The 27201-nt window shown below is 40.8% G+C and overlaps 1 protein-coding gene across 1 annotated transcript in view; it reads right to left on the reverse strand.

The window, feature by feature from the left end:
• Positions 1-25686, reverse strand: part of LOC136879097 (uncharacterized PE-PGRS family protein PE_PGRS54) — a 46723-nt gene extending 21037 nt beyond the window's left edge. The window contains exons 1-2 of the mRNA XM_068228946.1: positions 25583-25686; positions 2802-2843 (exon numbers count right to left, since the gene is read on the reverse strand). Coding sequence (XP_068085047.1) covers positions 2802-2843; positions 25583-25655 — 115 coding nt within the window. The 5' untranslated portion in view covers positions 25656-25686. The remainder of the gene's footprint in view (positions 1-2801; positions 2844-25582) is intronic.
• Positions 25687-27201: the final 1515 nt, after the last annotated feature.

Genomic DNA, 27201 nt, shown 5'->3' on the forward strand with positions numbered 1-27201 from the left:
CGCTTGTGTGGTTTCAACAAGACTCAGCCTCTCCTCATACAGCGGAGATCAGTGCTGGTCTATATCACTCTTTTATCCAGATGTAACAGTGTGTGAATTTTACTTGTGGGGTAAAGTGAAAGAAAACGTGTCGAAGAAGTCCCCCCACACTGGAGGAACTCAGAGAAAATATTGCGAATGGCAGTGGTAGAACTCACTCGCGTCAACTTGTACAACCCAGGAAGCGTCTTAGACTGAATACACGCTTAAAGCAGGGCGTTAAGTTCGGCATCGTGCATTTACAAGACACACGCTTAAAACTTTTAATTTAAGATTTTTTTTGTTATTTAAAACATTCACATTCTTCATGTTTAACTCCTCACACAGTTCCATTGGTGGGGTAGTCACTCACCTCTGCTGGATCAGACATCCTTACCCGGAATTTACCTGCGCTAGGGTGAGATAACGCATTCAGTTTTACTGAACTTCGATGATGTTCCAAGATGGCTACGCCGTGGCACATAGCTTAAATATTTTCAACACTACGGTTTCCTGCAGACTGAGCTGTGCAATGAGTTGCGACTAGCCAAACATTGCTTTACCCCAAACTTCTTGAAGCATCAACAATTTGGCTAATCCATCCACTTTTATACTGTCTACCATCCGTTTTCTGCCCTTCATAGCACCCACAAGCAACTAATCTCTTGTCTACCTTTGAACGACCCGTACATCTCTTCATCGGTGGGAATTGTTTTCTTTCGTCGTGTTTTTAACACCCCCTCATTAGTCACTTTTCCAGTCGAACTGATATTTTCCATTCCATGCCACATCCACATCTCAAAGGTGAGTCTCCATAGACTTTCTTTACACAAAGAACTTTGCTAGTCTTTTCCTCAAACCTCTATCACCCTCTTCTCTACCTCCTTGGCTGTTCAAATCTTAGCTACAGATCATGCCCTCTCGTATAAATGTTCCTGCATATCTAAACGTTGTGTCGTCCTTTATTTCTTACCGACCAATCTTTGTTATCGCCCTTACTCATGACATTGGTTCTCAACAGACATTGCTAATTTGTACTGAAATACTGGTCATAGTTCTCTCGGGGTAGAAATGCTGATTTATCAAGTCATTCTTTGGTCATTCTATGGACTTCATTACATTTTTAAGTCATTTCCTTAATTGTTTGAGGATTTTGAAGCATTTACCGGTGTGGTTTTGGATACTATCGCGAACAAGGAGAATTCAGAACTTCTCCACGACGCTGGGGACAAAATAAATTTTGTTCACCCCTTAATTCTTGGAAATGTCCACACGGAGCAACGTTCTCTGGGAAACTTTTAAGAATTTCACCTCGTTTTCTTGGCATGGCAAAAGCCCAACAGTTTATTATAATATCTGCAACATATTACCAACTCGATTACTAAACTGATTGTAAAATTTCTTTAAAAATGTGCGTCAGTTTTCTGATCATTTTACTGGATTTTTGCAGTCATTTCATAGACCTTTCTTTAAGCATTCCTAGGTCATCAAAATCCTGGCTCTGCTAATCTCATAATTATCACATGCTTCATTTAAACAGTCACGCATTTCATGTATTGTATAGAAATGTCGCAACAAAATGTCAAGAATGTTTATGTTATTGTTATAGCGGCCCACAACATATTTTTCCGTATCTCCATTTCACAAAAAATAATTAACGACAAAATTTCCATCAATCACCACATAGAACTGTCGCAAAGATGGCACTTAGTCTTTTTTAAATGATTTTGAACAAGTTGCAAATTTACGAAACCTCTTCCTTTGTAAATTGTTCCAGTCTCTAATTTCGTCAATTCCCAAAATTTGTCCTCTTGCATTCCAACTCTATTTCCCTACTATGATATTTTAAAAAAGTCCACTGTCCTAATACCATTCCAGGTCATCTCTCCACTGACAGCACACAAGATTCCACTGGGTCCCTTTGTTCGTCCTTCTTCCCAGCCCAAAATTTGCAATATTTTCGTAACATTACCCTTTTGTAGAAAGTCTGCCAGAACAGATCGCGCTGCTTTTCTTTGGATCTTGAAGGGAAGTGCCTTAACGACCTCCTGTAATACACATTTTTGATTCATTGGAAAGTACAAAGTCCTACTTACTTACCGAGTATGAATCACAAACACTCGGATACACCGTTCACATGTTTTTCACACCACAACAAACAGTATTGCACGAAGACCGCCCAAAGGTCACAGAGTGCGTGCCAACCCCGGGCATTACTAAAGGTCGGGAATACAATTGGGAAGGAGCACCAGTACCTCGCCTGCTATGCTGAACAGCGGCCTTATGGAGGAATGGGGAGATTGGAAGGGACAGGCAAGGAAAAAGGAAGGAAGCGGCCGTGTCCATACGTTAGGTACCATCCCGGCATTTCCCTGGAGGAGAAGTGGGAAACCACAGATGGCTGAGGTGGGAATCGAACCCACCTCTACTCAGTTGACCTCCCGAGGCTGAGTGGACCACTTTTCAAACTTCGTGGCAGAGTTTGCAATCAAACCCGGGCCTCCAGAGGTGGCAGCTAATCACACTAACCTCTACACCACAGAAGCGGACAATGAGACGAGTAATTGCAGTTTGCCTGGTTCAAAAGGGAGGCAATTCCAAGTCTTAAGATGTTATTCTCTGAGTTGTCAGTGAAGATAAACATTTAGAAATAGTTCACTTTCTTTCCAGTTTGTCAAAAATTAGTAAACCTGGAACTGGCTCATTTTTACAGCATGCCGTTTAATTATGAAAGGAATCCTTCAAAGAAACTACAAACCTGAACTGAAATATACTGTACTTACTGGAGGAACCAGAGAGTGCTTTCTTGGCGCCATAACCGGCATCTGAAAAAAAAGTATACGTTATAAAACACAGGACGTAGAGAAAACAGATCTCACAGATAGAAAGAAAATAATATTTGGGAAAATCCACAGTGTTCAAAAATTCCACTACATGGTAGAAATTCTCACCCTGAATCGAAATGAGACAGAAGTTATCAACATAAGGGTTGGAAAGACGGAAATGGCTTTCAGGCTATGGTATGAAATTTCTAAACCCAAGTCTATATTCATCCAAACAAAATTAAAACTCAGAACAGTGTCTAAATGCGGCGGAAACCATGACGAGAGTAACCGATTCATTAGGAACGCCTTAGGTCTAAAGAAGTTCCTTGATTCACAATCCATGTTCCGACTAAGACCGAATTGAGAACTTTATAAAAACGTTGAGAAGACAACAACTAATAATAATGATAATCGTATGGTTAACATTTGCGTTTTATAGAAACAAAACAGAAAATACAACAAACTTGATCACAATCTGAAATATAAGTTCAAAATGTAGTCTACGAGGCAGGAGTCACAGAGGTGGAATCCTTGATTTCTCCTCTCTTATAGGACAATATTAAATAATGTACTTCACTGTTTGTCTATCGGCTCAACTGTCGAACTTCGGAGCACGTAACTTGTTCCACTCAAACAGAGTTCGCATAAACTGGAGAGTTCATCCTGATCCGGTTTAGTTCTGGCCATATCCCCGCGAGGTAGGTCAAATCCAGAAATTTTAGAGGCGGTTGATGGCATGTTTTTAAACTCCTGAGGAGTGAAAATCTTCTACTTTTGGGACTACTGTCCTACCATGTGACGTGTCGGGTCACCTAAATTTTAATATAAATAACTACTTGCTCATATACTTCTCCATAAGCAATATCCCATGGGTGCCAGCCTTCAAACTAATAATAATAATAATAATAATAATAATAATAATAATAATAATAATAATAATAATAATAATAATAATAATAATATAATAATAGGTAATGAGATTCTAAATACCCCCAGAGGTGGGGTGACGAAACACTAACCATAAAGTACACTCTAACTTGGAAATTAAGGTTCGTTAATAAGAATTTCTGCGATTACCAATTAAAATAACTATTTATCAGGATGAAAAACGCGACGGCGCATTTATGAAATCTGAACTTACGGAAACGAAAGACAAATGAAATGAAATAAATCTTAATGAAATAAACTGTTACGCGGAGACTTGCAGTAATTTACGCCATTAGCTCACCATTTGTAGACTCTGTTATCTGGATACAACCTGTGTAGCATCTGATGATTGATGGACCTCTCGTCATCTCTCATTGTTTGTTCCAGTCCTACTTCTGATTCGTGCATAGTCCACTAGCTGTGCTACGACTTTCTACGGTACTCCTCACATAAATTCGTAATGAGTCCTAATTTTACAAGACCTTGGGTTACATTCATGGAGAGAATACACTTGTATTCTTCCGTATTACAGAACTGTAGCGTAACAAAATCTCTCCTGCCCTATAACAGTCAAAACCGGTCTCCCGTTGACTTTAACTCTCGTCATTGAGGTAACAGGTCTCAATGAAAGTAAACTTTGAGTAGTGCCCTACTGAGATGCGAAGTGAACTAGGTTAAGATCTTCTCCGATGAAAGACGTACAGACCTCCTCCGATGTCAAGACGTTCTCCGATGTAATGATAGAATAGATTATCCGCTCTTCAGCTCTTGTCGTCGATGCACATAGGCTCCAAAGTCTACCTCCATCAACCATATCACAAGGTCCAGTAAGAACTGATGTATATCCCTTCTCCTATCCATCAATGTATATCCATAATCTCGTTCTATAACGTTCATTCACATTGGTTGAACTTTCACGCGCTCTCAAAGCGTCATGTAGCAAACTTCGAAAAATAGGCGTTAACAAGTTTTTGACTGCCTCTTCAGAATATGGAAGGGGTAAGGAATCTTGCAAGCTTGATGTCGTACTTTTCCTGGTAATGGGCTAAAATTAGCATGGTGAGTCCGGTCACCTGACCTCGGACTACTGGAAGTGTACTGCATGCTATTAATACGAGTGATGTTGTAATAGTTCACTCAAGAATTAATTCGTTCAGAATACGTTATAGCCGCGATACAAAGAAATGAGACGATAATGTTAAATGGATGACTAAAAACCCTATATACAGTATATGAACATAACAACTTAAAATGACCTACCACAAATTAAATATATACATCTTTCCAATTAATTACACAGTTTGATAATTTTGTACATGCTGTGATGTTCAAAATATCACAATCATATCAAACTTCTCACTGATTAGTCTCGCAGCTGTGTTCATATGGTGCTGTCTTAAGGGAAATTTGGTTAGAAAAGCAATGGAAACTCAAGGAAATGCTCCTTTTAAGGACCGACTGACAATAAATCTTGGCCCTAATTTGAAAGTTTTTCAATGAAATGTGGACAGCGTAAGTAGATCAAAGTGAAAAGTGACTTTCAGCGTTTTAAATTGTACCTAACAAAATATTTGTTTGTAAAATTTCTCGTGACTTATCCTCGACCTGTTGGGGGAAAGTAAGAGGTGCGGTTGTGTTTAATTTTAAGAACATCCTCATCAGTGATGGATATTGGTGAAGATGCTTTCTCCACTGTTGTAAACTGAAAAAGTTTCCTCTTCATCAGTTACTTTTTCCGCTTTCCCGCTTCCATGCGATTTACGAGGTTTATCGATAACGATTTTATTCCAAGAAGTAAATAGCGAATAAAATTTACATTTTCATGATAATGTGAATATGTTACGTGCCACTAAGTAGTTTTGGACGGTTTTAGGAGACGCCGAGGTGCCGGAATTCTCTCCTTCAGGAGTTGTTTCACGTGGCAGTAATATTTATATTTTGTTAAAATTAACGATTTTAAGTAAAACGTTCGTTACAGACAATTGGATGACTTTTACGTAAACAACTCTGATTGTACACACGATGTAACAACAATACACCAAGCGGCCTTCTTACGCCCCATCATAATGACGGACGAGACATGGACTGAGCCGTTACTCAATGCCAGTCGAACGAGTGGCAGGTCGCCAGCAATGTGATGTGAATGCGTGATATTTGGAACATAACCTGCGACCAGCAGCGTGGCATTTTTTGCAGACGCTTCGCATCATTTTGGAGGATAGCGCTCGGACAGAATGCGTCTTGGCCTACATGTGGCCACGGCTGGTCCGTGGTCCGACAGCTCTGCACTCCGACCGGCCAACCGAATTGACGAGGGGTGGCCACGGCTCTACCATGCCTCTAAGCCTCTGTATTCGGGAGACGGAAAGAGGCTGGTTTCCGCCGTCAGCTGCCCTGAGATGGCTTTCCATGGTTTTCTATTCTTCTGCACTAAGGTGAATGCCTGAACAGTTCTTATACCCGTAATATTAAAAGAAGCCTTTTGAGAGCTAGGACTGGAGGGAGGGGCATTGTATATGCCACTGCGCGGTGTTGCCACATTCCTGCATCCCTTTCTCCTTCCCTTCGCTTCCGGTTCACTTTGTTTGTTCAAAGCGCTGTGCTCTGTTATACATAACTCATAATTGAGAAGTTTGGCAACTCCAAGCAACATGAGCTGCCGAGCAGGCTTATCTCCATGGCAACCGCAGTGGACCAGGCCAGGTTTCCATGGCAACCAAAGCCCCTAATCCCTTATTCCCACCGAGGCTGGTAGTAAACGGACCTCTGCCTAAGAAATGCCAGAATGCTTCTTTCAATATTACGACCGTAGTATAGACCACGGCCGCCAAGCCGAATATCTGCTTAACCGTATCACATCTCCCTGCCTCAGAGACGGCGTTACCGTCCAGAAGGGCCGTCATCCCCCTCAAGGACGCAGTGAAAACATTTCAGCAGTAGTAGTCACCCTCAATGGTGCTGCAAAGTGCTGTATTAATCCCCATACGTCCCAGATTTATACACTTGTGATCTTGATTAGATACAGAAGATGAAGGAACCGCAGTTTTCACAGTTGTGTGAACCATTGGCACTATCCCGTAGATAGGCGCAGCTGCAGGGATACTACGTCTTCCACGCTGCTGGCAACTTAACACTGCACGGAGAAACTTCTCTTTTCTATCGCTTGTACTTGCAACAAACAAAGAAATAGCTATAAATATTTTTCCTCGACTGCTTTATTGACGTGTCAATGTTATAAAAACTATTGTACACATTATAATTATTTTCGTGACAACTGCTTAAAATTGAGTTTGCTATTCTTGTTGTTATCGTTATAGAACAAAGCCGTGTGTTTGAGAATTGTGTAGTTCTGCTTCGTGAAACGATCGAACTAACGAGCAACATTCCCAGAGCTATCTGAACTTTTATCATGTACATAGCGAGTGTCTGTTCATGGTACAGTGCTCATATTATTTGCCCGTCTCTGGAACATTTCCGAGTGTAAAGTCAGCGCTGTGGCCATTACATAGCCAAGTGCTCCTAATGAGAGGGACTGTTTATTGTGTTGATGGTAATTACTTCTCCACGGCCCACTGTTATCTCAATGAGTGTGGAGGATCTCCACAGGACTCCTACCTGTCGTTAGATGCGACTGAAATCCTAGGGTTTCTAAACTTGGCATAGTTTGTTGGTGACTTCGGGATCCCCAGCTGAGTTTCGCATTACTTTTGTCTTTCACACCCTCGTGCTCTTCCTCACGCTCTCCGTGGTCCTTCTCCTTCTTTTGCCGGTAACTTCATCCTTCCTTGAGTCGAAACTTTTCCTCTTCGATCGTGGAGTTTTGGTGATGGTTTTTAATGGGGCAAAGCAACATGATTATCGGCTATTGATTAGTGTTAAGAACGATGGTTATCTACCTGCTGAAACAATAATCACCACCACTATCACTCCTAAGAGCTGGGAAAATTCAGAAGTGTTTCAGTACTATAGTTGTAATATTAAAAGAAGCGTTCTGACAGCTGTCACAGGGAGGGCCAGTTCACCGCCTGTGCGGACAGAAGGGAGTATGGGTATGGTTGCCATGGAAACTATGGTCGGTATAGTGACGTTCCTGCTGTTTGAATGAAGTTGCTTGGGGTTGCCAGACCTTCCACTTGTCAGGCAGATCTTATCGCACGCTATACCGGATACAGTGGTCTGAACGAACATGAGAGCGAAAAGCAGAAAGGAATGTACCATTATGACGACACGACACAACGGCGCCGCAGTAGGCCCCCTGCACCAGCTGTCAGAACGCTTCTTTATATAACTAATATAGATCAAAATAATGTACTTTCTTGGTTACAGTCCTTCTGGCAGATGACAGAACCACTACCAACTTTGAAATGTTATGGGTTCAAAATGTGTACTACCACGTGACACACATTGTTCGTAAATTTTCTGAAGAACATGTTGATGAGCGAAGGTTGCTGTAAGGATGCAAAAAATTGACATTATATTCTCGCCTATTTCTGGAATGTTTGAAGGTCGGGCATGAGCCTTTCCTCCGACTTGCCACGTATATAGATAACGGGGGATCTGAGATTCAGGGTACCGGAGTGGAGTTCCACTAGAAATTAGGTCATCTCCAAAGTGCCGTTGGAGAAGTGACACACCGCGGTGCGGAAATCTTGTTGCATTCATTGCCATTCGGACGGTAAGTTTCTGGCGCGACGAAAACGGTGAAAATAACGAGGTAGATGTAGATTACCTGGTCGACTGTTCTTTTTGTATTCTTTGCAGCATTATCGAAGAAATAAGGGCCTAATATTCCATGACCAGACACGGCCCTCCAACTCGAAAACCTTGCACTGTCTGGTGGTTTCTGTATAACGACAACAGGCCGTTCGAACAAAAAAGGAAACCACTTTTCCCGTTGCGAAAATCAAACGATGATAATTATATCTCCCGGCCATGGCCATCCATCACAGCTGCTGACCACCAGTCATAAGACACAGCCTGCACGGTTGCTAGGTAACATTGCCTGGCCATCCATCAACAACTGCTGACCACCAGTCATAAGACACAGCCTGCACGGTTGCTAGGTAACATTGTCTGGCCATCCATCAACAACTGCTGATCACCAGTCACAAGACACAGCCTGCACGGTTGCTAGGTAACATTGTCTGGCCATCCATCAACAACTGCTGACCACCAGTCACAAGACACAGCCTGCACGGTTGCTAGGTAACATTGTCTGGCCATCCATCAACAACTGCTGATCACCAGTCACAAGACACAGCCTGCACGGTTGCTAGGTAACATTGTCTGGCCATCCATCAACAACTGCTGATCACCAGTCACAAGACACAGCCTGCACGGTTGCTAGGTAACATTGTCTGGCCATCCATCAACAACTGCTGATCACCAGTCACAAGACACAGCCTGCACGGTTGCTAGGTAACATTGTCTGGCCATCCATCAACAACTGCTGATCACCAGTCACAAGACACAGCCTGCACGGTTGCTAGGTAACATTGTCTGGCCATCCATCAACAACTGCTGATCACCAGTCACAAGACACAGCCTGCACGGTTGCTAGGTAACATTGTCTGGCCATCCATCAACAACTGCTGATCACCAGTCACAAGACACAGCCTGCACGGTTGCTAGGTAACATTGTCTGGCCATCCATCAACAACTGCTGATCACCAGTCACAAGACACAGCCTGCACGGTTGCTAGGTAACATTGTCTGGCCATCCATCAACAACTGCTGATCACCAGTCACAAGACACAGCCTGCACGGTTGCTAGGTAACATTGTCTGGCCATCCATCAACAACTGCTGATCACCAGTCACAAGACACAGCCTGCACGGTTGCTAGGTAACATTGTCTGGCCATCACGGTTGCTATAGTTACACTCCTGTCGCCATGCTCCAGAGAGACTGGCGCTTAACTGAGTGACCTAGCGCTGAGTTATCATCCGGTAAAAGTCGGGGAACGTTTCACCAGAGATATTTTACCGCACGATGGGTTTGAGCGTGGCATATTGCTTCCTGCAGGTCTACGGGAACGATGATGATAATAATAATAATAATAATAATAATAATAATAATAATAATAATAATAATAATAATAATAATAATTGTCAGTAGAAAATAAGAAGAGGCTCAAAACGGTTCACTAACTGCATGATGTATCAGAGTTAACAGAGCTAAAGATGCCATATGAATAAAAAAGTACCGTTTATAGAATGCGGACGCGATAATGAAAAGCACCTGAAAACAATATCTGGAAAATAAATTAAGAGACTTCAGAAATTTATATATTTGGGTGAATGGATGTAACCGAATGGTCTTGAAAAAGAAACGAATGAAGCAAGGGCTAGTAGGATGGTAGTAGCATACAGGCTAACACAAATCAGATAAATAAGAGAGCAATCCGTTACAAAGCAAAGATTAGATATTATACACCAGTTGTCAAGAAAGAAACATTGCATAGCTCACAATGTCTGGTACTGAAAAAGAAAATGGAAATTGAGCAGGAAGAGAATAAGGAAAGAAAAATGCTAAGGAAAGTCCACTTACGAAAAAATACGGTTCCTGGTAGGAGATAACTGGCGCAATGAACAAGAGAAAATTGAATTGATGATGATGCTTGTTGTTTTAAGGGGCCTAACATCGAACGTCATCGGCCCGAAAATTGAATTATTATGAATACCGTAATACAACGAGTGAGAGTAAGGACGACAGCAACAAGTATGATCCCAACAAACGAGATCTAGAATAGAGCAGGGTTTCAAGGAGGAGGAGAACATACGAACCAATAAACTCCCTGCCCAAAGTAGGCCAAAAGTATTATTATTATTATTATTATTATTATTATTATTATTATTATTATTATTATTACTATTATTATTATTATTATTGCTATTTGTTCGGGACGTCGACCTATTATTATTTAATCTTCAGAGTACTATGAACCGTATTTTACCATAAGGCATGTTAGGGTTGTAGTTTAAACAAAGTATACAATTTTTCTGATAAAATTCAAAATATATAAACAGCAAAATAGACATGAACAGAAATGGAAAAATAAAAGTATGATATATATACAATCCTTAATACTAAGATCACCGTACTAATATTTAAAAATACCAGATCATAGTATATACAATACATATCTTAAGCAGCTAATAAGCAGACAGTATCAAATTACATATGTTTAAATACATAGTCAATAAATTTTGAAAATTGAGAAGTGCAGCATTTTTTAAAATGATAAAATTTAGTGGTTTTTCAAAATAGCAACTGCAAGTTAACAAATGCATCTTGAGTTCAAAACGTGTTCTCTCAAAAGCTGGACAGTTGAACAGAATGTGTTCTACAGTCTGAATGTCTTCAGTGCAGAAGCACAGTGAGCCATTTTTTGTTCGAATTTTGAATCGCTCGAAGTAAGCATTGAATTTACCATGACCTGATAGCACTTGAGTTTAATTGAAGTTGCACACTATATATTTACATCCCAGCCTACTATATACATTTGGGAAAACAAGTCTTTGGTTACTGAGCCATTTTTACTTGCTAACCACCGTTCATTCCAACGAGAGAGCTTTTCATCCTTTACGGTTCTTTCGACAAAAGAAATTGGGCATTTATTATAACTCTCTGACAGGTTAGAATTACAAGCTTCTTTGGCCAATTGGTCAGCTCTTTCGCTCCTTTTTATGGCGGAATGACCTCGCACCCAACCGAAACATATACGTTTATTGAACTTGATATATTCTCTCTTACAAGTACTGCCAAATTGTGTAAGTTGTATTTGTCTTTTATGGAGTTCAGCGCCGCTTGTGAGTCACTGAGTAGAGTCGCACACGTATTTTTGTTTATGCACCACTCGACTGCTTTTAATATTGCAAGCAGCTCGGCTTGAAACACGGAACAGTATTCCTTTAGTTTTCTTTTCTCAGAATGAACTTCGTCTTCACCCTCATATACCACGAAGGCGCAGCCCACTAGTGTTCCGCTGCTGGTAATGCGAGAACCATCTGTGTATATTGAATGGCTGTGATCTCTGGTACATGGTTGGTCAAGTACAGAGCTCATATAGTCTGCTGGATGTCCGGCGGCAGTATGATGTGCAGGAAGTTCAAGTTCCACTCCTTCCAAATCCCACGGATGTATTCTGTTCTTCTTACAGTTGACAGAAGTTGACATGCTAAGTCCTGTGAGATGCAGAGGTTCTATACCAGAAAAAATAAGGGCAGCGTCTGTCGATATTGTACGGTAAACGCGTGTGATGCGTAACACGAAACCTCTTTGAATTTGAGACAATATCTTTTGCGCCCATTTTTTATGCAGAACTTGTTCGAAAGCAGTGACACAATAAACCACCATTGGTTCAACAGCTCGACGATATATAATCTTCAAAATTTCCGAGTTTAGTCCCCAGGTGGGTCGTGCTACCATTGGCAGGCTCCTATACAATTTGGCTGCTTTAGTTTCCAAATGTTGAAAGTGCGGTCTAAATAAAACTTTGCTGTCTAAGATTATTCCTAGATATGTCATGCTATCTACAATATCTCATTTTTGGCCGTCTAGTTTAACCACCGGTGTCTCAAATTTCCTTTTCTTTGTGACTAGCGTAGCAACAGTCTTAGATGCGTTGAATTTCAATTTGTTGTTATGTCCCCACCTTAGAAGTATGTCGAGTGCTTCATTTGCTGCAGATGTTAATGTATTTGTTGTTCTACCCCTAAGTAGTAGTAATGCATCATCTGCATAAGCAGTTAGCGGACAATTATCGGGAAGCTTCTGCTGAAGAATGTCATCATAGAGTATGTTCCTGAGACCCGGGCTACAAGCAGAGGTTTGTAGGCATCCTCGATCTACGTTTCTTGTCACAGTTGTGCCACAAAAGGTCAGGTGCACTTTTCTATTTGTGAAGTAATTTTGCATTAGCCTATAAATGTTTTTTGGACAACCCTTCACTTTCAGCTGATGCAACACTTTAGGCCACCAAGCAAAGTTGAAAGCGCCGGAGATATCTAATGATACTAGTAGTCCGAATTCTTTGCAATCGTAGACAGATTTCATCCATTGTGTCACCTTATGTACTGCATCCTCCGTAGATTTTGACGGCGTAAACCCAAATTGGTTTTCATGTAAACTGTTCTTCATCGCGAAGTTAAACATCACTCCATTAATTATGAGTTTTTCTAAGATTTTTCCTAACGCAGGGAGTAAGCTTATTGGGCGTAGACAATTGGCTGCATATTTATTTTGCTTTCCGTGTTTAGGGATCACTTTTATCGTGGCCTCCTTCCAACAGTATGGAAGAACACAAACTTCTAAACATTTATTGAACAGTTTCAGGAGAAAGTCAGGACAGGCACTATGAATGTGTTTCACAATATTTGCGGATATGGCATCAATTCCTGGGGCTCTCTTATCATCTAACTTCGAGATCACATGATAACTTCTTCCATGCTAAAAGGCATCTTCTGGTGCAAGCATGGTTTCCTTTCGAAGTGCAGCCTGCCTTTCATTATCAACATCATCTGTAGGAAAAATGTGTCTACTAGGGTATTTGCAGTTTCTAATGGTGTTGTTGTGGATCCACTGCCAGTGTCAATAGTATGCAGAGTAGTGTTGAGGTTACCTGTTTTTCGACATACTTTATAAATTTTCCCCCAGGGATTTCTATTGACTCCGAGAAGCAGAACTGTTTCCAGCTATTTAATTTAGTTTACATAATTGTCTTACCATGTAGTTCTCTGATACTTTTATACGAGGCTTCATATGCAAGCTTGAGAGTGTCACATGTGCATCTTTTGTATCTTCTCTGAGCTGCTGAGAAGCGATTTCGGAGTGCTGTAAGTTGAGGTGTCCACCAGTAGTTCTTTGGGTGGTTGTGTGACTGTTTAGGAAGGTGGGAGTTGCATGTGCATCTTTTGTATCTTCTCTGAGCTGCTGAGAAGCGATTTCGGAGTGCTGTAAGTTGAGGTATCCACCAGTAGTTCTTTGGGTGGTTGTGTGACTGTTTAGGAAGGTGGGAGTTGCACAGATTTACAATATGTTGTGTGATATCTTGGGTAAAATTGTTTAACTCTTGTTCAGTCGAGATAGCCTCCAATTTCTCAATTTAATTTTGGAGAACTCGTTTGGCAGATAATTCAAAATGGAGCCACTTCACATTTTGAGTTTTCAATTTACGTGAATGATAAACGTTTGCAGGAATAACCGGAGGACGTCTTGTATCGCTAATTTCGGTTTTAATTAGCCCATGATCAGTCGTTGGGTCTTTGTTAATCCAATCAGAAACACTTGGAAAGAGCCTAGCACTGCAGGTGGTGATATCAATGAAGCTCTCGGAATTACCACAGCGATAGGTTGGCCTAGTTCCGTCATTTAGTATATGAAGACGATGTGTACAATAAAAATCATAGAACTTCTTTCTCTTTTCATCTGAAATGGGGCTCCCTCATGCTTGGTGTTTTGCAGTAACAGTAACTGACTTCCGTTTAGTGACTTGCAGATAAGATCCAATTAACACAAAGCATTGTCAAAGTCACAATCTGGATCGAAGTGCACATATAGGGTTGTGCTCCACCAACTCACACACACTACAACACAGTCATGGCAACAGAACTGTACCAACTTCAAAACATTGGGATAATTTGTAGCTCTTACTCTGTGCTCCGATGGATCAGCAGAATGAATGTTCAAATTTGTGCCTAGTCCCTTAACAGCATTATTTCGAGTGTATGGTTCTTGAACGCACAGAAGTTTGATGTGCTGTGTATCTGATAGGTTTCCGACGTCAATAAGTAGTTCTTGTGTTGGAATAAGAGATCTGTGTAAGTTATATTGATATACTGTTATTTTAGCCATAGTTAATCTTGGATTTAATTATGTTTAAAATTCTAATATAGGCCGGACATTGTGAGGATGTTGCTGTGTGGCTTGAAAAGACGTCATGTTCCCCATTTTTGGTTATATAATTTCCAGTTGGCACATTCAGTTCTTGTTCGGGGGCATACATCTACAGTATATTCCTCTGAACAGATTGGGCAACTTTGCGAATTACAGTCTGCTGCAAAATGGCCATAACCGCAACATGAGTGACAACGTATGACAGGGAAATAGTCTTTAACATTGCACCTTTGGTAGCCAATATATAGCTTCTCTTCTTTCATCACAGCATGGTAGATCTTAGGCGTCACTTCTATCACTGCATACTGCCTGTGTCCTCCTCCAGAAAGTCCGGTTCAATACCATGAATGATGAGTCTAGGATTTTTGTGCTTTGGTATTATAGCCGTCAGGTCCGGGGAAGTTTCTTGAATGCGACTGACTAGGTTCGTGCATTCATCATGATTCTTTAATTCGAATAACACTCCATTTCTAGTTTTCTTCACTTTATTTACTCCTACATTTAGAGAACTGGATTTAGTTGTATCTTGCAATAGGCGTAAAATCTGTTCGGAGTTCTTTATCGTGTCGTTGTTCTTTGGTGAGATGAATACCACATTTCTAGTCTTCATAATGTTTTGTTTATTTATATGAGTACGAGATACTGTGTCAGAATAAAGCGGCTGTTCGTGTTCGTTGATCTGGTTTGGAGGTTAAGGTGTTTTCCATTTTGATCAATTCCCCATGAAAGTTTGCTAATACTGTTTTAACTATACTCTCGGAGTTAGTAATATTTTCTTTCCACTCCTTATCCAGTCGTTTGGCACTGTTTATAACTTCAAATATGTTTTTGATTTCTTTTTCAGCTGAGCTGTAAAGTTTTGCCTGTTCGTTGCTCACGGCCATCTTGATTCCATTCGGGGCGTCGACCTAGAAAGATATTTTGCCCGTACTTGCACGATGTGTAAGGAACCTGCGCGTATTTTGTAAATGGCGGAAGTGTAGAGTGTTGAACGTGAGGAAAGGAACGTTAAGGACGATACAAACACCCAGTCCCCAGGCCAGGGATATTAATCCTTTACAAATAAAAACCCCTTCCCCCTACATTGTGGGGCCGGACATCACCCACCCTAATAATAATAATAATAATAATAATAATAATAATAATAATAATAATAATAATAATAATAATAATAATAATAATAATAATAATAATAATAATAATAATAATAATAATAATAATAATGATGTTTCGCTGCGTGGCCAGCGTCAGTTGATTGCTGCTTTGATTCTGATCGGTCTGGCCATATTAATGGCGTCTAGTTATTGTTTGTGTCTCGGGGATTATCTCAATACGTACTTCTTCATTAGCGCACAGAACTTCACTGAAGCACTGTTTTCGTAATGGTGAATACTTCCCTCCACACAGGGATGACGTCAGAATGAACATACTACACAGCCTACAGCTAATAATTGGGAAAAGGCAAGGAAAAAAAAAATCCCTCTAATGATTAATGTTTAGGAATTCCCTGGCTGCTTTGAACAAGCTATTCAGAAGTCTAACACCAACAGCTCGTTCAATCGAGCAACAAATAAAAACTACCGTAAATAAACTGATGATGTCATTGGAGACACGGTTAAATCTTTGACCTTTCCCACCAGATCAGTTATGGGAGGTGTTGCCGCTCTTCGCACGAGAGTTCCCTTAGAGTAAGTCCGACTTACATGTTGCCTACCATTTGTCGTATCGGGATAATTTCTGTCAATAAACTATATTTTACCGGGCGAGTCGGCCGTGCGGTTAGATGCGCGCGGATGTGAGCTTGCATCTGGGAGATAGTGGGTTCGAATCCCTCTGCCGGCAGCCCTGAAGATGGTTTTCCATGGTTTCCCATTTTCACACCTTAATTAAGGCCACGGCCTCTTCCTTCTAACTCCTAGGCCTTTCCTATACGATCGTCGCCATAAGAACTATCTGTGTCGGTGCGACGTAAAGCCATTAGCAAGAAACAATCTATATTTTAAATGAACGAAGGAATTAAGAACTATTACTATGAAGATACACACAAAACAATTTTTTTGCTAGTGACTTTACGACGCACCGACACAGATAGGTCTTATGGTGACGATGTGATAGTAAAGGCCTAGGAGTTGGAAGGAAGTGGCCGTGGATTTAATTAAGGTACAGCCCCAGAATTTGCCTGGTGTGAAAATGGGAAACCACTGAAAACCATCTTCAGGGCTTCCGACAGTGGGATTCGAACCCACTATCTCCCGGATGCAAGCTCACAGCCATGCGCCCCTAACCGCATGGCCAACTCGCCCGGCCACAACAAAACGTTTAAGAAGCTCGTTAGTGCTAACGGAAAGTAAACGTTCGTAAATGATGGACACTGAATTTTTGATTACCTACATATTTTTCAATTTTTGACTGCTTTTTTCAGCTATTCCTGTTATACAAAGCAGTGTCCTCGAGCATGAGACTTTAGGTCGGAGAGATACAACTGGGGAGGAGGACCAGTGCGCCGCGCAGGCGGCCTCACCTTCTTTGCTGAACAAGGGCCTTGTGGGGGGGATTGGAAGTTTGGAATGGGAAGAGGGAAGGAAGCAGCCGTGGCCTGAAGTTGGGTACCACCCTGGCATTTGCCTGACGGAGGAGTGGGAAACCATGGAAAACCATTTCCAGGTTGACTGAGGAGGGAATCGAAACCCCTCTACTCAGTTGACCTTCCGAGGCTGAGTAGACTCCGTTCCACTTTTCAGATTTCGTGGCAGAGCTGGGAGTCGAACTAAAATACGGTTTTCATGCCACAGCTTTCTATGTGTGGGAATTAATTGTGTGTCGAACACTGAAAATTGTATCAAAATGCATTCTGTATTTTTAATAATGTTGGAACGTGTTATAGAGAAACCATCAACCCATAGAAAATGGCTAAGAGTGGACATATCGGAAAGAAACGCTAGTACTTGCACTCCGATCGAAATTGAGGTGAGATACTAGAGCTATGTACTTCGGATAGTTTTCGATCAATGGAACTGAATCCTAACTGACTCTGGCATCGCTTACAGTTACTTGTTATAGGCTACTCCTTTCCCACCTGCCTTGGTCACCCCGGCGGTACTAGGTTTGAGGCCTTTCGTGACCCTTATATTGCTTTTATCTGGTCGATATCCCCATTGAGTCGGTATTGTTGTTTTTTTCTTCTCGGTAATGTTAGGAAAGGACATCTGATGATGTTCGTATGGTCTCAGCTGTCGTGTGCAAGCACTTTGATTGCACACCATCTAGATTCTACCTGCGCTTCAATTTCGCTGTTCTGTTTTATTCCACCAGGTGGCAGAGATAAAGCAGATCTGTCGCTGAGTTTGAATTAATTTTGTGAGGTAAACACGAGAGATGTATTACAGTTATTCATTAACTGGGAATAGATTTCATCCAAGCCTGCTGCTTTCCTTGAGTTAGGTACTAGGTAGGAGGCTGGTTAATCCCAGTACAACATGGAAAGTGCGATAAATCAGAACTCCAGCAGGTAGGGTTGATGTGCGACGCTTGTAGCAAACCTCCCTGGGTACAACTTGTTAAGAAGAAGACAGTCCGGACCGGTGTTGGAAGATTCAACTTTTGGCTCCACAAATTTGTAATGCATGAGTCAAAGATGGATGATTTAGGTGATGACGTATCATAAAGATTTATAAACAAATATTTAATTTAAAATATGTAAAGTCACCACAGCGTGAAATAAAATACTGTGACAAGTTTACTTTACTCGTCCTCGCTGCGACACGGGCTGTCTAATGGAGAGATCCGACTACCTCTGCTGGGGCCTGCACTTTAACCATTACAGCTCTGTGCGACTGTGTAAAGCAGTGAAGCGCCGTCCTATTTCTAATTTGGTCTGCTCATCATAACAGAACGAGTACCGTAAACATTCAACGTCTACATTATTTAGTGTACAAACTTAACGTTGGTGATTATGCACTTCCTGTTCTCTTCGAAATACCTTCAAACAGTCCTCCAAATATCTGTGGGCGTAATGAAGCTCCACAGTGATTAAGGAAGAGGGGCAGCTTTTCAGTGCAGCATCTCTGGCAGGATCTGCGCATTATCGGTGACCGTGAACAGAGGCTGTTAACCACTATGACTTGGAAGAAATCTTTACGTCCCCATTACATAATTAGCATAAATAAAGCGAAGAACAGTCATCTCCATAGAGGCCAGGAATACCTCTGGAGGAGGTAAACTAGACACAGAGACTAACCTGGGAATGAGTAAACTTCTGGGCGTTGCCTAGGAGAAGTGCTCCCTCCTCGCGACCCATGCTTTGGAGTTCACGTTTCCCTTCTATCATCAGACGTGTCAGGTTGCATTTGTCAAGATGTCATCGAAATAGCTTTCTTGCGTTTTACCGGCTCGGCGTTCGTGACGTGGATCATGCCCCCACATTTGGCACCGGAAAGCCAGGATCGAACTTGCCAAGTTGGTGTCACAACCGTCTGAGCCACGCAGCCCGGCGGTATTAGAAGCTGCTCAAATGTTTCAGCCTCGTGCCGGCACCTCGGCGTCTCCGAAAACCGTAAAAGTAGTTAGTGGGACGTAAAGCAAAATAACATTGTTGTTAAAGCAATACAACTACTTTGTACAGCGAGTTGTTTTCCTTTTACAATTTGCTTCACGTCGCACCGAGAGAGGTTTCATGGCGACGATTGAACAGGAACTGCTAATAGTGGTCGTGGCCTTAACTAAGGTACAATCCCAGCATTTTCGTGGTGCGAAAATGGGGAAACCACGGAAAACTTCTTGAGGGCCACTGAAAGCGGGGTTCGAACACACTATCTCCTAAATGCAAATGTCAACTCGCTCAGTACCATGGCCGGTGCAGACTCACTCCCTTAATGATGATACTCTATCTATAACAGAAGTGTCAAACTGGAGCTCATTTTGATCGGCATTTCTGAATAGAATTTGCTGTGACGTTTTTGATATTATTAAGAAAATTAACAATAATACTAATCATTATTATGTGTCACTGCTATTTGTTGTATGGCTTTTAGTGCCGAGGACATGTTTGGTTCGCCTGTTGCAGGACTTTCTATGTGACGCCCACGGGCGCACGGTTTTGAAATGAGGTAGGAAGGTGTACACACACAGCCGTCTCCTGCCAAATAACACTAAGGAGTCTGTTCGAGGCTTAACGTCTCCATCCAACGGACGAATAGGCGTACACACTTTATATGGACACTGCGGAGAGGTTTGAATTCAATTCAGGTTTGTGGCACAGGAACTGTATAGCACCACCTCCCCTACCCTGCCGACCAATATTATGATGGTAAATAAGTTACTTTTCCCCAAACCGGCGTCGAATCAGCTAACAGCGGTGTCACAATTTTACAGTTGATGCCTTAACACTCATGGTGACCAGCGCGGGCTACCGACTCCATTACAGTGGTAGACTCTCAACGGCTCACTAGCCGTCCACTGCTACCCTGCGGCGAAACGCTGGTAATTTTACCATTGAAAAGGCCTTAAGAGCTTAATTTTTTTTTACATTTGGAATAGATGAAGTTAAATTATGGTTCTCTTACGAGAATTTCATTTTTTGAACTAATGCATTTCTCTTGGTGACAGTTCAACGTCAAAATAAAACTCGTACTTCAGGAGGAAACACAAGCTGCTTTACTCCGAGACGGAACTGCTTATCCTCGAAGTTCCGCAGGTGAACGTAATAGATTGTCAGTTTGGTGAACAGACTTCATTCCAATATCATAAGACGTATTAACGAAGCAAAACCATTACAAACAAGCCAAAAATAGGCTCAAGAAAAATATTAAGTGATAGGGATGAACGATGGTTACTCAACAAATTGACGACTGATCGAAAATTTTCCGCAATTAAGTTGACTTTAGTACATGAAAAGTGTTCTTTTGTAAGTAATATAATCCTGAAGAGTGAGAAATGTACCACGGTCGAGTAGCTGGGAAACACTTCTTTAGTTATGTTTACAGAAGCACATAAACACGCACTTTCAGTTTTGGAAAACTGTTCCTTTCACAGATGAGTGCAAAACAAACAAAAGTGTTTGGTTGAGATGGGAAAGGGGAAGGGTGAAGACTTTCTATGAAATACGGCGGAGGATCGTTGTATGGGTGCTGGCGAGATCGGTACTCTGGAGTACGATGGACCAGAATATCTATACAAACATTTAAATAAACAATGTGAAGCCTTGTGCACAGAAACTAGGGATAAATAAAATATTGATATTTTATCATAACAATAATCCTAAAGTCCTGAAAGTACCGCTACAAGATGTCAGAGACTTCGCCTCAGTCACCAGTTTGTGATATCTCAAGTCATATTTTTACAGTTTCGACTCAGATAATTTATAACTGTTAGGTTTTCCTCTCTGACGATATTAATTTTGAATAAATTAATTTCTTAAATACCTGAAAGAGAAAATATATGTTCACAGAATTATAGCTGATAATTAAGTTGTATTTTATAAATTAATTTAATCGTTTCGGTTATAAAATAAATGTAGTAGATCATCTATGGCCTGAGCTGAAAGTTATTATTCAGCAGCAGTCAATAAGGAACGAAGAAGAATTGAAGAAAACAATATTAGAGGAATGGTCGAAGATACCTGCATGTTACTGTGAAAATCTTGTAAGATCCATGCGAAGAAGATTGAAGAAAATTCTCAAAAATACAGGGTTAAACATTACATTGTATCAAAATATAATTTTGTCTTGTTGTAATCAGAGTTTTATTTTGAGGCAGGAAACGTTCTACTTAAAATTCATCTTAAATATGAAACGAGTAGTATCGTAAAAGTAGGTGTCAATTAATTTACTGCCTGTGGTCGTATATAATTTGATAGTTCACTGTACGAGGTTCATTTAGAGACACTGTAGCTCTGGAGACATTTGGAAGTTTGTGAAAATAATCACTACTATCTCTGTTATTGTTCCTCGGACGGTAAAAACGTGGGAAACAAAGTTCTAATGCTATTTTCCACAACATTTATTATAAACAATAGAAATCTAAAGTATAAATTTCACATTTACTCCTTTTGCACCCGTGATATTGCTCCGCCCCTTATATAGTATATCCTAGTGCAAAACTCTGCAGTCATACAGAATTTCTAGAAAATGTTTGATCCCTTTTCCTGCAATATAATAAATAAATAAATAAATAAATAAATAAATAAATAAATAAATAAATAAATAAATAAATAAATAAATAAATAAATAAATAAATAAATAAATAAATAAATAAATAAATCAATAAATAAATAAATAAAACACACAAACAAAAATAGACAGACAAAACAAACAAGCAAACAAAATTTGAACTGAACAGGCAAAATTAGAATTTAATTTACGTAGATAAACTTATTCCTTCACGAATGTTAAGGGAGTATGGAAGGCCATTTTGTTCAAAATTGTTTATTTTTGTTTTTATGCAGAAACACTCTTTGGAATTTGGAGATTAATTTGGTGTTTGATTTCTTAAATTATGTTGAGTGGATGTATACTTAATTTAATTCTGATTAGCTGCAGAGGGCATTTTAACGATTTTATAAACACTTGGTCAGTTAAAAATTAAGATCTCAAGATCCATAAGAGTTACAAAGCTGCGACTTGATTTGAATTCTAGTGAAAATCTTACTCCATAAGTTGGCAGGACTGGCGTAAAAGTTGTGGTTCTTGCTTACGTTGTGCCTCCGATAATGTTGTTATAATGTGTGTAGTTAAGTCATCTTTGTGTGCACAGACAAATAACCCGTGTTCTCAGGAAGTATCAAATATAAACTCTTTATTTTTCACAGTTGATTTATAACAGCCTTCTGATACTATGGTAGAAATAGCCTGTGTACTTGCACAAAAGAGTAGGGATGAACGAAACAATAAAATAAAAAGTACAATAGCAATATTTCTACTGTATCCTAACTCCAATCAAAGTAGAGGGGTACGCATATGAATCATGTATCCGCAAAAGTCGCATTGACTAGTTATTGATGAAATGGATCATGCAATTAGCAGATTGAACATCAGAGGGACAGAATCCTTGATGAAATAATATACCCTCCGCCCTCCGTCCAGCTTGCATTTTCGCTCAAACTATTTTGTCATCACAGTCAGTGCAGTTCTATCTACTACGCAGTACAGCGAGGGAACTCGCCGACATGTTAAACATTATATTTATGTAAGACACGTGTTTTTCCTCTAAGAATACCCATGAAACCACTAATACCAGCTTGTGGCTGGTAACCTTGGGCTGTGCATATACAATACTGCACCTCTCTTCTTCAGGCACAGTGAGTCACAACTAGAACCGGCTTAATTCGAAAGTTTCAATTTGGGAAAAATTCATACTTTTCCACGGTCCGTGGACTTTTCTACATGAGAATATATATTCTCGAAAACATCTAGAACCAAATACAGTTATTAATTTGCACACCAATGCGTGGATGATCGTTAGTATTTTTGTTTCAACTTCTTATAAAATGTTAGGAGGAGGCGGCGAATATCGTAATACCTGTCTTTAAAAATTGTGTTACACTGAAGTTTTATATGTTCCCTTTGAAATTTGTCGGGAACCTGCTCAAAATTTACAGAAGAGAGCGCCATTTCAGGCGACAATTGTTCGGTATTTTTAAACCATTGTAGACTTGCTTAGGGGCTTCACAGAAACTACCTTGTTGCAATCGGACAAATCATACGGGAAATACATAAAAAATCCACAGTTGTAACCATTCAGGCAAGCGACTCAGTGTTGGAAACATCCTTGGGATATGAGCCACGAAATTTAAGTAAATGATATATAATAAAGTATGAGAATATATTCTTTATTTATTCTTACAAATTGAAATCCTTTTCTAATCATCGTTATTCGGTCGATACGATTAGCAGTTTGAATTATTCTACCACTACGAGCGTTCATGTATGTCAGTGCAAAGTTTCACTGAAGCCCTTGTAACAACATTTGGTGTGGAGAGTTCTCAAAGAAACGCCTCAGGGTATTGAACCAGGGACCACCTTACAGAAACAATTATTTCGTTAGGATTTGAATCAAAAAGAAGACAAGTAACGGAACGAGCGATTTCCCGGAACTGCGGAAGTGGCTTTCGAAATTTGTGTGATAGACTCACAATTTGAAATATTGATGGGCCCTTTCAGACCTTCTAATTTCGGCAGGATTCAATACATTTCTTAATTTTATGTTTTTCGTAGCAAGGGGACCCCTCCTTTTTCTGCTAAGAAATGTTTTACACATACAAATATCTGTTGTAAATGTTTTTCAAACTCTCATCTTCAAAAAGCACGAATTATGTCACAAATAGGACGAGTCAACGTATTTTTATTTAAACGTTTGTCAGCAAAGTCAGTGACCCAGCACGTCCGTACAGATGGGTCACACGCCGCAGCGCCAGGGCTCACTAGCTGTCAGTGGCCAGCTTCAAGCTTCTATTTACTTTCCGAGTTTTGTGTTCGTCTCAACACTTCCAACCAACACAGAAACGCACTATGGTGAAAACACTCCTTAGGAAGGGAATCTGGCCCATTGCAAGAACTGGTAAAATCCTAGGAAGAAGAAGAAGATTATGGGACCGCAAAACTTGAGCAATAAATGCAGTAATAATAATAATAATAATAATAATAATAATAATAATAATAATAATAATAATAATAATAATAATAATTTTAAATAGTTCATTTACGTCACACCGACACAGAAAGGTCTTATGGCGTGATAGGAAAGGGCCAGGAGTGGGAAGAAACCGTGGCCTTGATTGAGGTACAGTCCCACATTTGCCTGATGTGAAAATACAAAACTACTCTTCTGAGTTGCTCAGCCCGGCTACAAGCAAAATGGCTTTATCCAATCATGAAAAATGTGAAATGAGCAATGGCGGGCTAACGTTTTTTCAATTGAAGACACCCAAGTGATCAGGCTCTTGTCCATGATCTTCAGAGACTTCCACACAGCTGATTATTATCGAAATTATTTTCTTCTTCATAACGACAATCACTCGATCAGTCAATGAATTGATCACTCAAAGACATCTAAACTTACTAGGCAGGCTACACATTACTAGCTTTCAAAATATTCCAATCCTTTATGTGAGGTAGCTACAACAACAACAACAACAACAACAACAACAACAACAACAATTTGTTTACATGGTGATTATTAGCACGAGCAGCTGACTCCTCTCCTCGCCCCTACCAACAGCCCAACTCCCTCTACCTGCCTGAAGAGTTCCTGAAAATCTAAAAATATTTTCTCTTTAATATTTCATTTAAAATTTAAAGACAGCTGACAATTTATTCGCATAGGTTGCTTAGAATAGGCTCTTCTGACACCTGCTAGACACCCGCACCTTGTTTCAATTACGCCCCGTATTTAATTGCTAACAGAGTTGCGTCGTTGCACTTCGAAACATCGTATGTGACAATGTTAAGGAGAGAAATACTGACCCGCAGCACATGTGACACAACTCAAGTTCCTACAACATTGAACCTTTCTGCTCAGCTGAAATATTATCGCATAGGGGTTTTCATAGGCGCAACCACGATGTATACTGCGCCATTTCATACGAGCACGAGGTGGACAATAAATACCCGCAATTACAGGTTCGCCAACGGAAGAATTGCCAAAATGAACTGTCACACTGAACGAATAAACCCAGCAGAGAAGAAATCTGCCGTCTAAGCAATAAAGTCGTTAGAGGTAGCAACACCGGTGTATTTCTTTCGAGGTTCAAAATAAGGCGATATACGCGACAATAATGCCGTCCTGAATAGAAGCTGCCCGAGATGCGCGAATACGGTGCGGGACGCGGGTGATGACGTCCGTGTGGTGCTTTTGACCATCTAAGTTCTACGAAGAAACGTGCTCCACAATTATAATTAATAATAATAGGCCTAGGGCGGTTACCTGGTGAGGCGCTCGCCGTCGCTACGAGCAGGATGAGCAGCGCCGCTCTCCCACTACACTGGAGGGCGGACATCACAGTGTATCTGATGAGACGACCTCGAGGTCTCCGCTTTATATACCTGCCTGCTCTTCTCCATGATGCGGCGTGAGCTGTACACTCCCTGGCGCAAACAAATGGGCCTGCGCTGCCTCGCTTGCTGCAATACACTCTTATAGACTTCAGAACAGGACCATCTAAGACCATTAAGAAGACAGAGGTCTCTTCTGGTGAGGGATAAGCTCAGTTTCATCCTCGGGCATTCTTCGCGCAGCCAGCCCCAGGTGTGAATAGCTTATGGTCGGCAAGTGTGCTGTGGACTTAGCAGACAGATGAATAATGGCAACTTCCAGCTGAGGCAGGAAAGCAAAGGAAAACAACCTCACACCTCAGTTCCCTAGCACGCGTTATCTGTTTCACCTAGGCCACCTATTGTAATCGAAGTTGGAGCAGTTGAGGATTAACATACATACATCTTCATAACGGATTGTTTCGCTGTAGTTCTTCTACGTGGAGGTAAATATACCGACGGAACACTGACGTATTTCGGCATATTCAAATACTATTGGACTGAGCCTGTGTCGAAGCCACATCTTAGGCTGACAAGGGTAACACTCGTCTGTCTGAGCAAATCATCTCGGGACCAGTCGAGACCCTTAGAAACTTAACGTCAGGAGAACAGCAGTTGAATGATATTTTTTTTTTTGCTAGTTGCTTTACGTCGCACCGATGGGACAAGGGGAGAGAAAAGGCCTAGGAGTTGGAAGGAAGCGGCCGTGGCCTTAATTATTAAGGTACAGATCCAGCATTTGCGTGGTGTGAAAATGGGAAACCACGGAAAACCATCTTCAGGGCTGCCGACAAGAGGATTCGAACTCACTATCTCCCGGATGCATGCTCACAGCCACGCGCCGCTAACCGCATGGGGAACTCGCCTGGTGTTGAATGATTTAAACATGTACCGTAACATAAATTTTTCAAGAGCCGTTACAAAGTCATGTGTCGAATGTTTTTGTGACTGACAACGGACCTAACAGACGTCCAGGCGATTTAATTATATCCCTCTGGCCAAATTCCTTATAATTATTGTTCTTGAGCCCAATTAAAGAGCGAATTCACCACATTGTTCACTCGTTCACTGCGTTGATTTTTGCATTCTTCACACCAACCAGTATATTCTCTGTTTGCTTCTAAACTTCGTTTTATCTTGAACGATTTCGTCGGTAATACGAATATCTTGGAGATCTTCGTTTATTTCTCGGAACTAGATTGACAAGTTTCCAGTCGCCTGGATCTGTCGTTTCTTCTTGTTTGCTAGTTAGCGGAGTTTTGTCTTGTATACGCTCTAAGGCCATGGAACCACGTGTGTGTCGGTCGTGCTGAGAATGGTTTTCTGTAGTTTCCCATTTTCACTTCCATGCAAATGCTGACAGAGTTCATAGGCCACACACTTTCTTGTGTATGTGTGTTTAGTTCAGCCCGAAGGCTGGTTGGATGATCAACAGCTCCACCAATAGCTGTCATATATGACCTAGGCATTACTAAAGAGGAGCACTAGGGAAGTGAGGAATGGGGTGATTTC

Source organism: Anabrus simplex, chromosome 8 (assembly GCF_040414725.1).
Source record: "Anabrus simplex isolate iqAnaSimp1 chromosome 8, ASM4041472v1, whole genome shotgun sequence".
NCBI classification, from domain to species: Eukaryota; Metazoa; Arthropoda; class Insecta; order Orthoptera; family Tettigoniidae; genus Anabrus; species Anabrus simplex.